Here is a 12,369-nt window from a genome sequence, read left to right on the forward strand (position 1 = left end):
TTCATTCACAATGTTTAAAAAGAGTTTTAAGGAGACACATTATCAACATTATTTAATTTAAAAACATAATCCACATTCTGTACGCATGTGAGAAAGAAAATACTGGTTCAGACGGACAAAAAACAGCACAATTTTATATATATCATAAGACTCACAAGTGGATCAATATTTTAGAAGCAACTGTTTTGGCAGTGCTACAACAGAATAAGTTGGTGTGGGACAACCCAATGCTGTCAAGCTCTCTCGAGACAATACTGATAAAAATAGAGGGTTCAATCCAGACTTTGATGGTAATCAGAAGCTTATTTGTGGGGGAGTAAGTATCATTGAATGTGGCAGCACTGAGTAAAGATGGCCAGGGTTGCACTGTAAATCATGCTTAGAGTAGACATATTAACATCAATACTCATCATTACTAACTTTAGGTCCGTTGAAATCAGTGGGACTTTTCTAAGCATGACTTGTATCTGGATCCTATCAAGTGATTGCAAACTATGTGGTTGGTACCAGTACACATATATCCAATACTCAACCAAATGATGAATTTTATGCCAATGTGGATGCAATGGCTTCTATCCAATGCAGCACTAAGTAAGTGGTTTGCCAGTGCAAGGATTTGTGGTTGTACAGCAGGACTTCCCCTCCCTCTCCTCCCCCAATATACCCCTTAAATCTCTTCTGGGGCTTCAACCCCTGGAGCAGACTTGGGGAGGATGTGGGGTGTGCATGGGGTAGGAGAAAGGGAAAGTCTTGTTGTGCAAGTGGGAATTCTTGCACGGATGAAACACTTAGTGATGCACTGGACACAAGCCAAAAATTGCGTATCAAGTTGATACTTTTGATATGGTTAGAAAATCATTGTGTTAAAAACTAGATATGGATTTAGATGTTATATTTAAGCAATCTAAGCAAAGTTTTTCACAACTGCTTTATTATTCACTTTTTTAATTGCTTGTGGTGATAAAACTTAGTTTATTTAATTTTGAGGCTTTGGTTTCTCATTTGTGTATTAAATTTTGTAGGTCAACAAGTAGTGTTCAAGTGCCTTGGTGAAGGGATTCTTGAGAAGGCCTTTCAGGGGTATAATGCTTGCATTTTTGCCTATGGACAAACAGGTGAGAGGTTTTTACAAGTGGGGATTTTTTATTGTGCCAGGAGTGCTGCTTAACTAATGCCTTTCTTCAGCCCGAACCTCTCCTTGAGTGCAGTGTTGGACTTCTCCTTTGCCACATATATTTTCTCTCTTGCATCACATCCCAGTCACTTCTCTCTTAATACCTCTTAACTCAAAACCTAATAGCACTCATGACTGTCTTCCTATGTTCATCTACCTGAACTTAATAGAGCATACTCCTGAATAAATATACTCAGGATCTGGTTGTAGATCTTTCTGACTTTGAGACAAATGATCAGTAAATAGACAAAGCTTCACATCCTTAATCTGAAAAAACAAGCCTAGTTTCATTAAGGATAATCTTGAACTGTGGGATCAGTACTGTTCTATACAGACAGGTTCTTAATAACAACATTGAAATCTGAGACTATACAGATGCCTTCTCAAACCATTGTGTATGCATGTGTATGCATAATCTAATGAACTTAGTTCAGAAGAGGAGAGCACCAATTATTGTGCTAAGACAGTTGCATGTTCATTTTTGTACACTTGCAAATAGGTCAGAAGAACTGAGAGCTCTACTTGAAATAGTCCTCTAAACACTTAAATATAGCAAGACATGCATTTGATGAAAATTCACAAAGTTAAGTCATGTGCAGACGACAAGGTGCCAGCTTTTTCTTTTACTTGTTTTGCATATGCTTTCCACAAAAGAAGCATCTATATATTTTCACAACATATTAGTTAAACTAAATAACTTGACATTCATAAGGTGGACAGATGAGGATGAGAAAGCAATCTGTACTGTCATCATCATATACACTAATGCCATTGTGAGTTGTCTTGTGTTTGTAGAGCTAGAGTCAAAATTGCACCACCTGTGTACAAAAGAAAAGGCATCAGCATGCTCAGAGTAACCCTGAGGTTTGCAGATATGAAAAAATGGCTTAGGATAGTCCTGCAGTGTAGTTCATATTATATGCTGCAGTTCAGCCTCTAAGTAGTTTATGGTATTGTCTAGAGCAGTAGTTTCTGATCTTTTCAGACCTGGGACCCACCTTTAATCCAAACATGCATTTGGGGACCCATTTCTTAATATTTTGCCATATATTTAAAGAGTGTTTGTGATGTTTTCGCAACCCACCTTTCATCAGGCTGTGTGACCTGATAATAGATTCTGACACATCAGTTGAAGGCTAATAATCTGAGACCCCTATGGAAGATTGGTTGTTGGGCTGAAGCTGAGAATTTGCAGATTATCCGCATTGCAGATTTGGCTGAGAGAGTAGTATATAATAATCCTGTGACATAGTTCACTGTAACATCCCTGTTGTAGGTTGCAGGGCTGTGCTGAGAGAGCAGCTTCCAGCAGCCCTTATACTGTAGGCCACTGCTAATGTTGTAGGACAGAGGTGGGACTTCTTAACCTGCCCCTCACAGACTTCTTCCCAGGTCAAATCCAGCACTTAGGCCAAACCAAGTACTTAGTTGCATGGAGAACCCTTAATTGCATGTTCCTTTGACTTACATGCAAACTGCCTTCACCTTTTGTAGGAAATAATTTGAAAATGCAAGTAGAGCTTTTATAATACATGTTTCTTTTCTATATTCTGTTTTAGGCTCTGGAAAATCCTTCTCAATGATGGGCAATGCAGAACAACTGGGTCTGATCCCACGGCTCTGCTGTGCATTGTTTCAAAGAATCACTTCAGAAGAAAATGATTCACATACTTTTAAAGTTGAAGTGTCCTATATGGAAATCTATAATGAGAAGGTCAGAGATTTACTGGACCCTAAAGGGTAAGGAACTTGTTTTCAATGTTGATCAACACAACAGGTTAGGAATGAGAGTATATTTTGTGCACTGAGACCCAAACTATACATGATTGCTTTAAATGTGACTGTGCCTCAGATGTGTGGGAAGGTTGTGATTTAAAGGACCAGAGGTTGTACTGAAACCTTTTCTGACATCAGCATCCCCACTTGCAGCTCCAGGAGTTCTCTCCCCACCACCAACCAGGCTCACTTCTGCTATCAGAGCTCAGTAGAGATAAAAATGTTTGGAGGGGTCCCCTTTGGAATTAAAAGTAGTGAGTGGGGGGAGGAAAGAAGAGATTCAGCTCCCTTTATCTGCATGTTTCAAATAGCACATCACCACCCATCAAGCAGACCCAGTCAGTCCCATAAGGTTATCATCTGTCACTTCCATGTGTAGTGTGAACTTATCTGCTCTTACTAGAGAGAGCTATATTTACCAAAGTGAAATGCCAACCATGTATGATTGGTGGTCATTAAGGAACCTGGTTTTCAGAATTTGCTTCATGGAATGTGAACAAAATTTGCTATGGGAGTGACTTTTACTGCCGCGTGGCTATTATGATAGCTGAATATCTGTACAATAGCAGAAATGAATAAGAGAACATGGTGGGGTTTTTTTTGGGGGGGGGAGTCTGTCATTGACCTGTGTATTAAAGTTTGGGGCTTATGAGCTAGATAAAATGTGAGTAAGAAGAGACATAATAGAGGTATATAAAATTATGCATGATGTGGAAAATGTGCATAGAGAAAAGTTTTTCCCCCTTTCTCATGATACTAATGGTTGGTATCCAATGAAGCTGAATGTTGGAAGATTCAAAGCAAACAAAATAAAGTATTTCTTCAACAAACATACTTAAACTATGGAATTCACTTCCACAAGAAGTGTGGGAATAGTGCAAGACTCAGCGAATCCATATTTTCTGTTAGGGGAGATTTAAGAATATGATTATAATATAATAAGTAGGTTTAGAAGTGATTATTGATATTATTGGTATTATTATATTATTTTAAGGTTCATAATATTATTAAGTAGTTGTAGTTATGAAAACTAGTAAAATTGATAAATTAAATTGTAATTTAATTTCCAAATTAATTATAAATATAAAATCATTTAAAACAGCAATAGCACATTCATAAAATAAACTCAAACCCAAAGCAGATACCAATTAGGATAAAGATTTAGAAGGCTTATTGAAAGAAGAATGTATTTAGTAAGCACCAAAAAAGAATACCACCTCTCTGGTATTCAGTGGGAGGAGGTTCCAAAGTGTAGGAGCTGCCTCACCAAAAGTTGATTCTGACATCCTGAAATCAACCTTCTGTAGATCTTGTAGATCATACCTACAATATGCCATCTCCTGAAGAATGATTGGTAGGGTATGTAGGGAATGAGGTAATCTTTTAGATAGCTTGGTCTCAAGATGTTTATATCAGCGCCTTCAACCAAGCCCAGTAGCTAATTGGCAACCAGTGCAATTCTTTCAGTAGTGCTGCAGTGTGATGGTGTGTTTCCATCCCAGTGAGCTACTATATTTTAAACTACCGTATTTTTTGCACCATAACACTCACTTTTTTCCTCCTAAAAAGTAAGGGGAAATGTCTGTGCGTGTTATGGAGGGAATGCCTATGGGTGGCATGCCTACGAATTTTCCTCCTCTAAAAACTACGTGCGTGTTATGGTTGGGTGCGTGTTATAGAGCGAAAAATACGGTAATTATGGCTTCTGGGTCAAGGGCAGCCCCACATAGAGTGCATTTCAGTAATCCAATCTGGAGTTTACCAATGCATGGATTATGTTAGTTGGGCTCTCCTGATCCAGAATAGCTGTAGCTGTCTTACCAACTGAAGCTGGTAAAGGGCCTTCCTAGCCATTTAGGTAATTTGGACTCTTAGTGACAGAGATGGGCCCAGGAGCACCCTCAGACTATGAACTTGTGCTTTCAGAGGGAGTATTACCCCAGCCTTGGATAATTGTATGCCAGTTGTTGGAAATCACATGTGGGGAGAGTGCTGTTGAGTTCAGGTTCTGCTTTTGGGTTCCCCATAGGTTTCTGATGTGCCACTGTGAGAACAGATTGCTGGACTATATGGGTCCTACAGCTGGTTCTTCTTAAATCTTTTCACATTGAGGCTATGAAGATGAGGGCAAGTTAGAGGTTAAAACAAGTTATAGGGAGAAAAATACCAAAAGTCTTTTTATAATGTTATTAAAAATTATTTGATTAAATAATTATCTTGGTAATTACCCTTGACATTTCAAGCAGATGAGCTTTTTTAGAAGTTGGTTGGTAAAATTTAGACTAAGTCCATTTTTTCTTTCAAAGGAGTCGACAGTCCCTCAAAGTTCGTGAGCACAAAGTTTTGGGCCCATATGTAGATGGTTTGTCTCAACTAGCTGTTACTAGCTTTGAGGTAAGTAAAAACCAAATATCTCATGATATTAATAGTATTTCCTAGGGTATGGTGGGGCAGGGCCATGGCACACTGCTTTGTTACAGGCTGTGAGCACCGTGAGCTGAGAAAAGAAACAAATCCATATACAATTTATATAATGAAAACAATTTGTCCTACCCAAAATTGAATAAATACATAAGTAAATATTAAAGATTGGTTGAAGAAAAAGCACATAGTGGCATAGAAATACATTTTAAAGGAGAGACCTTGTGTATATTCGGGGCTGATGAGTATTTTAAAGTAAAAAATGAACTTTCTAAAGAAATTCAATATGGAAATCATATTAGCAGTTTTTAAGCCATTGATTTCAATTATTCTGTTAACAATGACATTATATTAATCAGCTAAAGATAAATTAAGGTACCTTCTATTTTCTAAACTGTTTGTGGGTGGGGTAAGCCTGTGATTAGGATGATGTAATTGTCTCTGGGCTTTATATGGAGAAGGTAGTGATTTTAGGTGAATCAACTCTTTGAGCCAATGGAAACGTTGTGAATGGGAAGAATAAATTCTTTGTTTCATCCATTGTTTTCATTATGCTTCAGGATATTGAATCATTGATGTCAGAGGGAAACAAGTCCCGAACAGTTGCAGCAACCAACATGAATGAGGAAAGCAGCCGCTCCCATGCTGTATTTAATATTATAGTAACTCAGACGCTTTATGACCTGCAGTCTGGCGTAAGTGAATTGAGTTTAAGGGCCTTTGGAAATTTTATTGTGTGACTAATGTGATTCTAAGCATGTGAACTTGTAAATTCCTCCCCATTGATTTCACGGACGCCCCAGTCCCAGACACATGTGTTTTAAAATAGGGATGTCAGATTAACAGTGCAGAAGAATGTTAATGGACATGTACTGAAAATGGTTAAGTCCCAAATTAAAATCTGTGATACACATATGAGTAGTATTCCTTAATCTGAAATGAGAAGCTAACATGATGGAGGATGATCTAAGATGCCATGCCAAGCAGATTCCAGCAAAGAGCGCAAATGTCATTTGTAGACACACATAACTATTAGACACTGTATTTGTTATTCTTCTACAGATTATCGAGGTTTGTAAAAATCCAGTACAGCACTTCCTGTGTTGCTTTGGTCTGATGTGTCTTCATGGTAATGAAGACATGGGAATGGGCAGGTACAAACCAGCCACCAAAAACCTTATGGAAGTAGTTCATCAAGACATGATAGTCAATATATATCAGATTGCCCCACCTTATGTATGGGGGCGGGGAGAGAAATGTAATATGGTCAATAAAGGTATTGGAATAGAACACAACCAGAGATCTGATGCTTGGTAACCAGATTTAGGATTGGTTCCAGCAAGTCAGAAAATTTAACATCCTCTATTAGGGACTGATATCGACTGCTACTTGAGGGATCCTTAGAAGAAGAGTATGTGATACAGAACTCTTCAAATAAATTTCATCAGAATGGACATAGTGATCATTTGTGTGGAAGTGTCCTCATGAAAATTTTCATACACATGGAAAACTAAAATATTTTGGAGATGTCTAGGCTAAGTAGAAGGACAGAGATGCTATATATAGATCCCGAACCTCCAAAAAGGTTTCTACTGACTTTATCATGCCTGCACATGAATCTTCATGAATGCACAATGAGTAACTTTTACAAATGTGTTAGACCCCTATTTCCTGGTAATGAAATAGCATGCACCTTTATTATAACTGTCTGGTGTTTTCAGCTTTTCCCTTACAGGGAATTGTGATGCCAATATGGCGTATATAATTACATGTAAATTGGGCACAGTTATTATTAGTATTTACAAAGATTTGCTACAGTTAATTCTAAAGTTGTCTGTACTAAACAGTAATGTGAAAGTGACTTAAAAATATCACAGCAACTGCTTCTTGCTGTTGTTCAAGTTTATTTGCCAGTATTTTATTGTTTCTTGCACTGTGTGAAATCATAGTAGGCTATTTAAAAGATTGATTTGTTTTTGTATGTTTGTGTTTTTGCTTAGAACTCTGGAGAGAAAGTGAGCAAAGTCAGCCTGGTAGATTTGGCTGGTAGTGAAAGAGTATCTAAAACAGGAGCAGCGGGAGAACGTCTGAAGGAAGGCAGCAATATAAACAAGTAAGGGCATGAGTGAATTTAAATTATCCAAATAAACATTCACTTTAGTTGTACTCATCAGAAGGCCCTTTAAATCAAGCTTCTCATCAGACTACATTCAAACAGCATTCAAAATTTTGAAGGTTACATTAGGTTTACTTTTCTGCAGATTTTTTCCATTTATGATCCAGGCATGTGACTAATGTGAAATCGTTAACCTGAAGTGACAGCAGCACTTTATAGAATGAAAAGGTGCTTGCACATTGTAATTTCTTCACACCCATTTCCCCATGCAGTTGTGGATATTGCATTAAACAGCAACTAAGTAAGAGTAGGGTTTTAATGGTTGCAGAGTTCTCAGTAAACTTGTTGCTTTCCTTAAACATTCAGTGTATTGGTCTAAACTAGATAAGGAGCACCCACATCATTCAGCCTGGACACTGAGGTCCAACTCCAAGGGCCTTCTGGCAGTTCCCTCTTTGCAAGAAGTGAAATTACAGGGAACCAGGCAGAAGGCCTTTTCAGTTGTTGCACCTGCCCTGTGAAATGCCCTCACAGCCGATGTCAAAGAGTTAAAAGAACTATATAAATTTCCATAGACTTCTGAAGGCAGCCCTGTTTCAGGAAGCTTTTAATGTTTGATTTATTTTTATTTTTATTTTTTCTGCGGGAAGCCGCTCAGTGTGACTGGGGAAACCTAGTCAGATGGGCAGGGTATCATATATATTATATCATCATCATCGTGCAGCAAGTAGTTACAGTGACTCTCAAATAAGAATTCTAAAAGCTGCTTCATTTGTTTGCGGTAAATTTGCTTTTGCTATCCATCTATTTTCTTAATAAACAAATGGCAGATAATTAACTCTTATTTACATAGCTTTATAGTAGGAGGTGCTCTTTCCTTCTAAAATTGAATATGCTTTTTCCTATTCTTGCACTGTTTGCTTGCTTGTGTTTTTGATTATAGTGCTACAAAGCACCCTTTAATACTGTTGTTGCTCATTCTGACCTGTATGGAACACCTTTTAGTGTTTAGCTCCATAGGCTTTACAGAGCAGTTTTATTCTTCTACAGATTTCTATTACTTTTGAAATCCTTTTTAAACCTTCACAAGTTCTAGAATTATCACACCCCAAAGAAGCTACCTCCCCCCCCCCAAGATTAAATTTCATTGCAGCTTTTGACAAATTGTATGTTACATGTTCTAGCTGATAACAATTTGCTGCTCTCCTAGGTCACTCTCAACACTAGGTTTGGTTATCTCATCACTTGCAGACCAAGCAGCAGGAAAGGGGAAAAACAAATTTGTGCCTTACAGAGACTCTGTACTCACCTGGCTTCTCAAGGTAAGACATGGCACTGTATCATTCTAAGTGGAACTGTCATGGGCTGATATGCTATCTTGCACACCAGTGTACAAACTTTTTTGACTAATTAAGAAATATTCCAGATGCAACCTCTTCCTGGTATGATACATGCTTTTTCTTGCTATATTAACCTTTTGACACAACTGTTTACCTGCCATTCTGATTTTTGCATCATACTTTGTAATGCTGAGAGCTAAATGTACAATGTGTTGTAGATCAGATGCAGTTGAAAGCAATGCACCTTGATTTTAAAAGTGTGCATTATATTCAACTAAATCATTATGTGAATGGAATGACTTTTGCCCATGCAACAGAACTTCCCTTTCCTCTCCATCCCCCGTGTGCCCTCTGTTCCACCACTAGATCTGCTCTGGAGAGTTGGGGAAGGGGGAGGGGAAGTTCCCTTGTGCAAGTGAAAGTTGTTCTGCTTGTGCAATGACTTCAGTGAGTGCAAAGCTTTGTATGCTAAATGTAGTGAAATTGTGCGTTTAGAGAAGGGGGATATTTTCAAATTGCTTCACCTATTTATGAATTCCTTATTATACTCTTTAGGACAACTTGGGAGGAAACAGCCAAACAGCTATGATAGCTACAATTAGTCCAGCAGCTGATAATTATGAAGAAACACTCTCCACACTGAGATATGCAGACAGAGCTAAAAGGATAGTTAATCATGCTATAGTAAACGAAGATCCAAATGCCAGGGTCATCCGAGAACTACGTGAAGAAGTAGAGAAACTAAAAGAACAACTTTCTCAGGCAGAGGTAACTTTATGGTAATATTACTGGTGGGATTCAGTGAGTTGTCTTTTTTATTAGTTCCATACATATTTTACAAAGCGGGGTGGGGGGGTTAATGTTTTTGAATTGGCTATAAAATTTGTATCACGACAGGATTTATTTGAATATGAATTGATGATCTGAATTTCTTGTGGGAAGGGGGAAATCCAAATGGTGAGCACAATTAAACATAATGAAAGAGTAGTATGGGGTTCTAAGTATTTGCACCCATGTATGTGATTCTGTTCACAACCCAATTTGTTTGACTAGCAGAACGGGATTAAAATTTGTCATGGATAAATTGGGAATTATAAAATGTTTGTAACTGACATATTTTGGCTATGAAGGCTATGAAGGCACCAGAGTTAAAGGAAAAATTGGAGGAATCTGAGAAACTAATAAAAGAACTGACTGTCACTTGGGAGGAGAAGTTAAGGAAAACAGAAGAAATTGCACAGGTATTCTTTTCAGTATTCTTTCTGCTAAATGCTTAATTAGTGTAAGTTTGCATTACAGTACTTAGCCTGAGACCTGCAAATATAGGGCAGTATATAAATTCAATAAATAATAATAAGATAATAGTCTATGGGACAGAGATGGACAAGTTTTATATTTCCAAAAGTGATCTGGCTGTCAACATACTGTTTCCTGAAAATCTGTGGCTCTTGCCATTCACCTGGATTTTATGGATTTAAAATATTTCTTTACTGTCCTTCATTAAAATAGTCCACTATAGTTTACAATAGTGTGAATAAAACTAGGCAACAAACCAACAAATATGTATTGTGACATGCAACAAGACAAGATGCAAATTAAAAACTTGGAAAACAAAGAAAATTCCAAAAAATATAAAGTTTAAGAAAATCCTGAGGAAATAGGTTAATTAACACAGTTTATATTGATGTCACACAATGCTAGCATACTTGCTGTGGTTGCATAGGCTTTACTTAGGTATTAAACAAAGCTGCTCACTCTGTAGATGGCTGCAAAAATAACTGCTGGATTAAAACCTACAGTCACAGTAGGCAGCTACCCAAACATTCTTTGTTACAGCAAATAATGGTCACAGCTCACTGTATTGCTATGAGCATGCTCACTTGAAGCAAGGCTGAGGAGTTCTAAAGCTGAGGGCCAGGTATTAATATGGCTTAGTTTGGCCTAAATGAGTGGTGTTTCAGTGTATTTTTGTATTCCTTCATGTTTCATCAGCAAATTTTGCAAGAGAATATGAAGTAAGGCAAGTAATTGTGCCCTGTGTGAGGTAGTACTTCCTTTTATCCTGGGTTCTAGTATTATATGAGAGGGAGAGAACTTTTCCGTAGTCACCTTCTCCACCCCATTAGCCTATATGTGAAGTTAGGATTTTTCACCTCAGTGTGTTTTATACTTGCTCACATTGGTATCCATTTCCATTTTAATGCCCATTTGCTCAGTTGGAAGAGATCCTTTTGGAGCTCCTTTCAATCCCCTTTTGTTTTTACCACTGGTGTCATCAGAAAACTTGGCCATCTCATTGCTCACTCCAGATCCTTTTGGATTAAGTCAAAATGCACTGATTTCCATAAAGGTCTGTGAAGGAACCCACTGCTTACTTAGCACCACTGCAACAACTGTCCATTAATTCCTGCTCAGTGGACCATTCTCATGACTGTTAAGTTTCTTCTGGCCAGAATCTAGTTGTATGTTCATTGGTACTTCTGTTGTTCTAAGTTATTTTGTTCTGTTGTAGTTTATTGTGAAGGAAAGTGAAAAAACAGCAAAGATGAGAAGAATTAGTTTACATTCTAAATGTATATTTTAAAAATATTTTTATTGTGGCATAGTGTCCAAACCACAATTTATGAGAATGTTACAAATTGTAATAATATGTTTCATTGTTTTAAAAGGCACTGATAGGACTGTATGCATGACTTCACTAGTCTGTTTCATTGACTGATGATCTAGAGTCATAATAGATGAAAGGCTTACTGGATAGTGTTACTCATAGTTTTGCAACCTCTTTTGTTATCTGTTCTAGACCTATTATTTTAGCTGGGTGCAGATTAATGGTAACTCTGTTTTTACTTCCAATGGTACCCTTTCACATGAGGAAGGCTGCTTCTGCTCACAGAAGAGTTTGTTTTATGTCTCAGAGTTGAGCAGTTTGTGAGAAAGGTGATTCTAAATCCAAATAGGTTTTCCCCCTTGTACCACCTTCTGGAAAAGTGGAAGCATGGAAACTGATATGGAACCTACCTCTTATAGTGCTATGTGAATTCTTGTGTAAAGATTTGTAGAGCAGTGTCAGCAGCTGTTTTTCTTTTGCCCGTGATTATGTCTCAAGTCATAATATTTAGGTTTATTGGCACTTAGATCTGATGTATTAATTTTTTCCCTGTGTATTTTACAGGAGAGACAAAGACAGCTAGAGAGTATGGGCATTTCCCTTGAAACTTCTGGCATCAAGGTTGGGGAAGATAAGTGCTACCTGGTGAATCTAAATGCAGATCCTGCACTCAATGAATTATTGGTTTACTATTTAAAGGTAAAAAGGCATTAAATTCCGTAATGTTTTTGAACTTCCCTTTAAATATTGTGCTAAATTTGAATTTGTGGGACTATATCTACATTAGGGACGTGGGTGGTGCTGTCTAACCACTGAGCCTAGGACTTGCCGATCGGAAGGTCGGTGGTTTGAATCCCCATGACGGGGTGAGCTTCCATTGCTCAGTCCCATCTCCTGCCAACCTAGCAGTTCGAAAGCACACAAAAAAGTGCAA

The 12,369-nt window shown here is 37.8% G+C and overlaps 1 protein-coding gene across 8 annotated transcripts in view; it reads left to right on the forward strand.

Annotated features, from left to right (window-relative positions):
• KIF13A (kinesin family member 13A) overlaps positions 1-12,369 on the forward strand; it is a 74,156-nt gene that overhangs the window by 17,880 nt on the left and 43,907 nt on the right. For 6 of the 8 annotated variants that reach the window (XM_083518894.1, XM_083518897.1, XM_083518893.1 and 3 more), the window contains exons 5-13: positions 1,023-1,115; positions 2,734-2,914; positions 5,257-5,344; positions 5,932-6,066; positions 7,372-7,484; positions 8,698-8,809; positions 9,383-9,595; positions 9,958-10,068; positions 12,000-12,134. In XM_083518894.1, the coding sequence (XP_083375020.1) occupies positions 1,023-1,115; positions 2,734-2,914; positions 5,257-5,344; positions 5,932-6,066; positions 7,372-7,484; positions 8,698-8,809; positions 9,383-9,595; positions 9,958-10,068; positions 12,000-12,134 (1,181 nt within the window). The remainder of the gene's footprint in view (positions 1-1,022; positions 1,116-2,733; positions 2,915-5,256; positions 5,345-5,931; positions 6,067-7,371; positions 7,485-8,697; positions 8,810-9,382; positions 9,596-9,957; positions 10,069-11,999; positions 12,135-12,369) is intronic. The other 2 variants (XM_083518900.1, XM_083518899.1) reach the window with 1 other exon arrangement.

This window comes from Podarcis liolepis (genome assembly GCF_965112155.1).
Source record: "Podarcis liolepis genome assembly, chromosome: 8".
Lineage (NCBI taxonomy): Eukaryota > Metazoa > Chordata > Lepidosauria > Squamata > Lacertidae > Podarcis > Podarcis liolepis.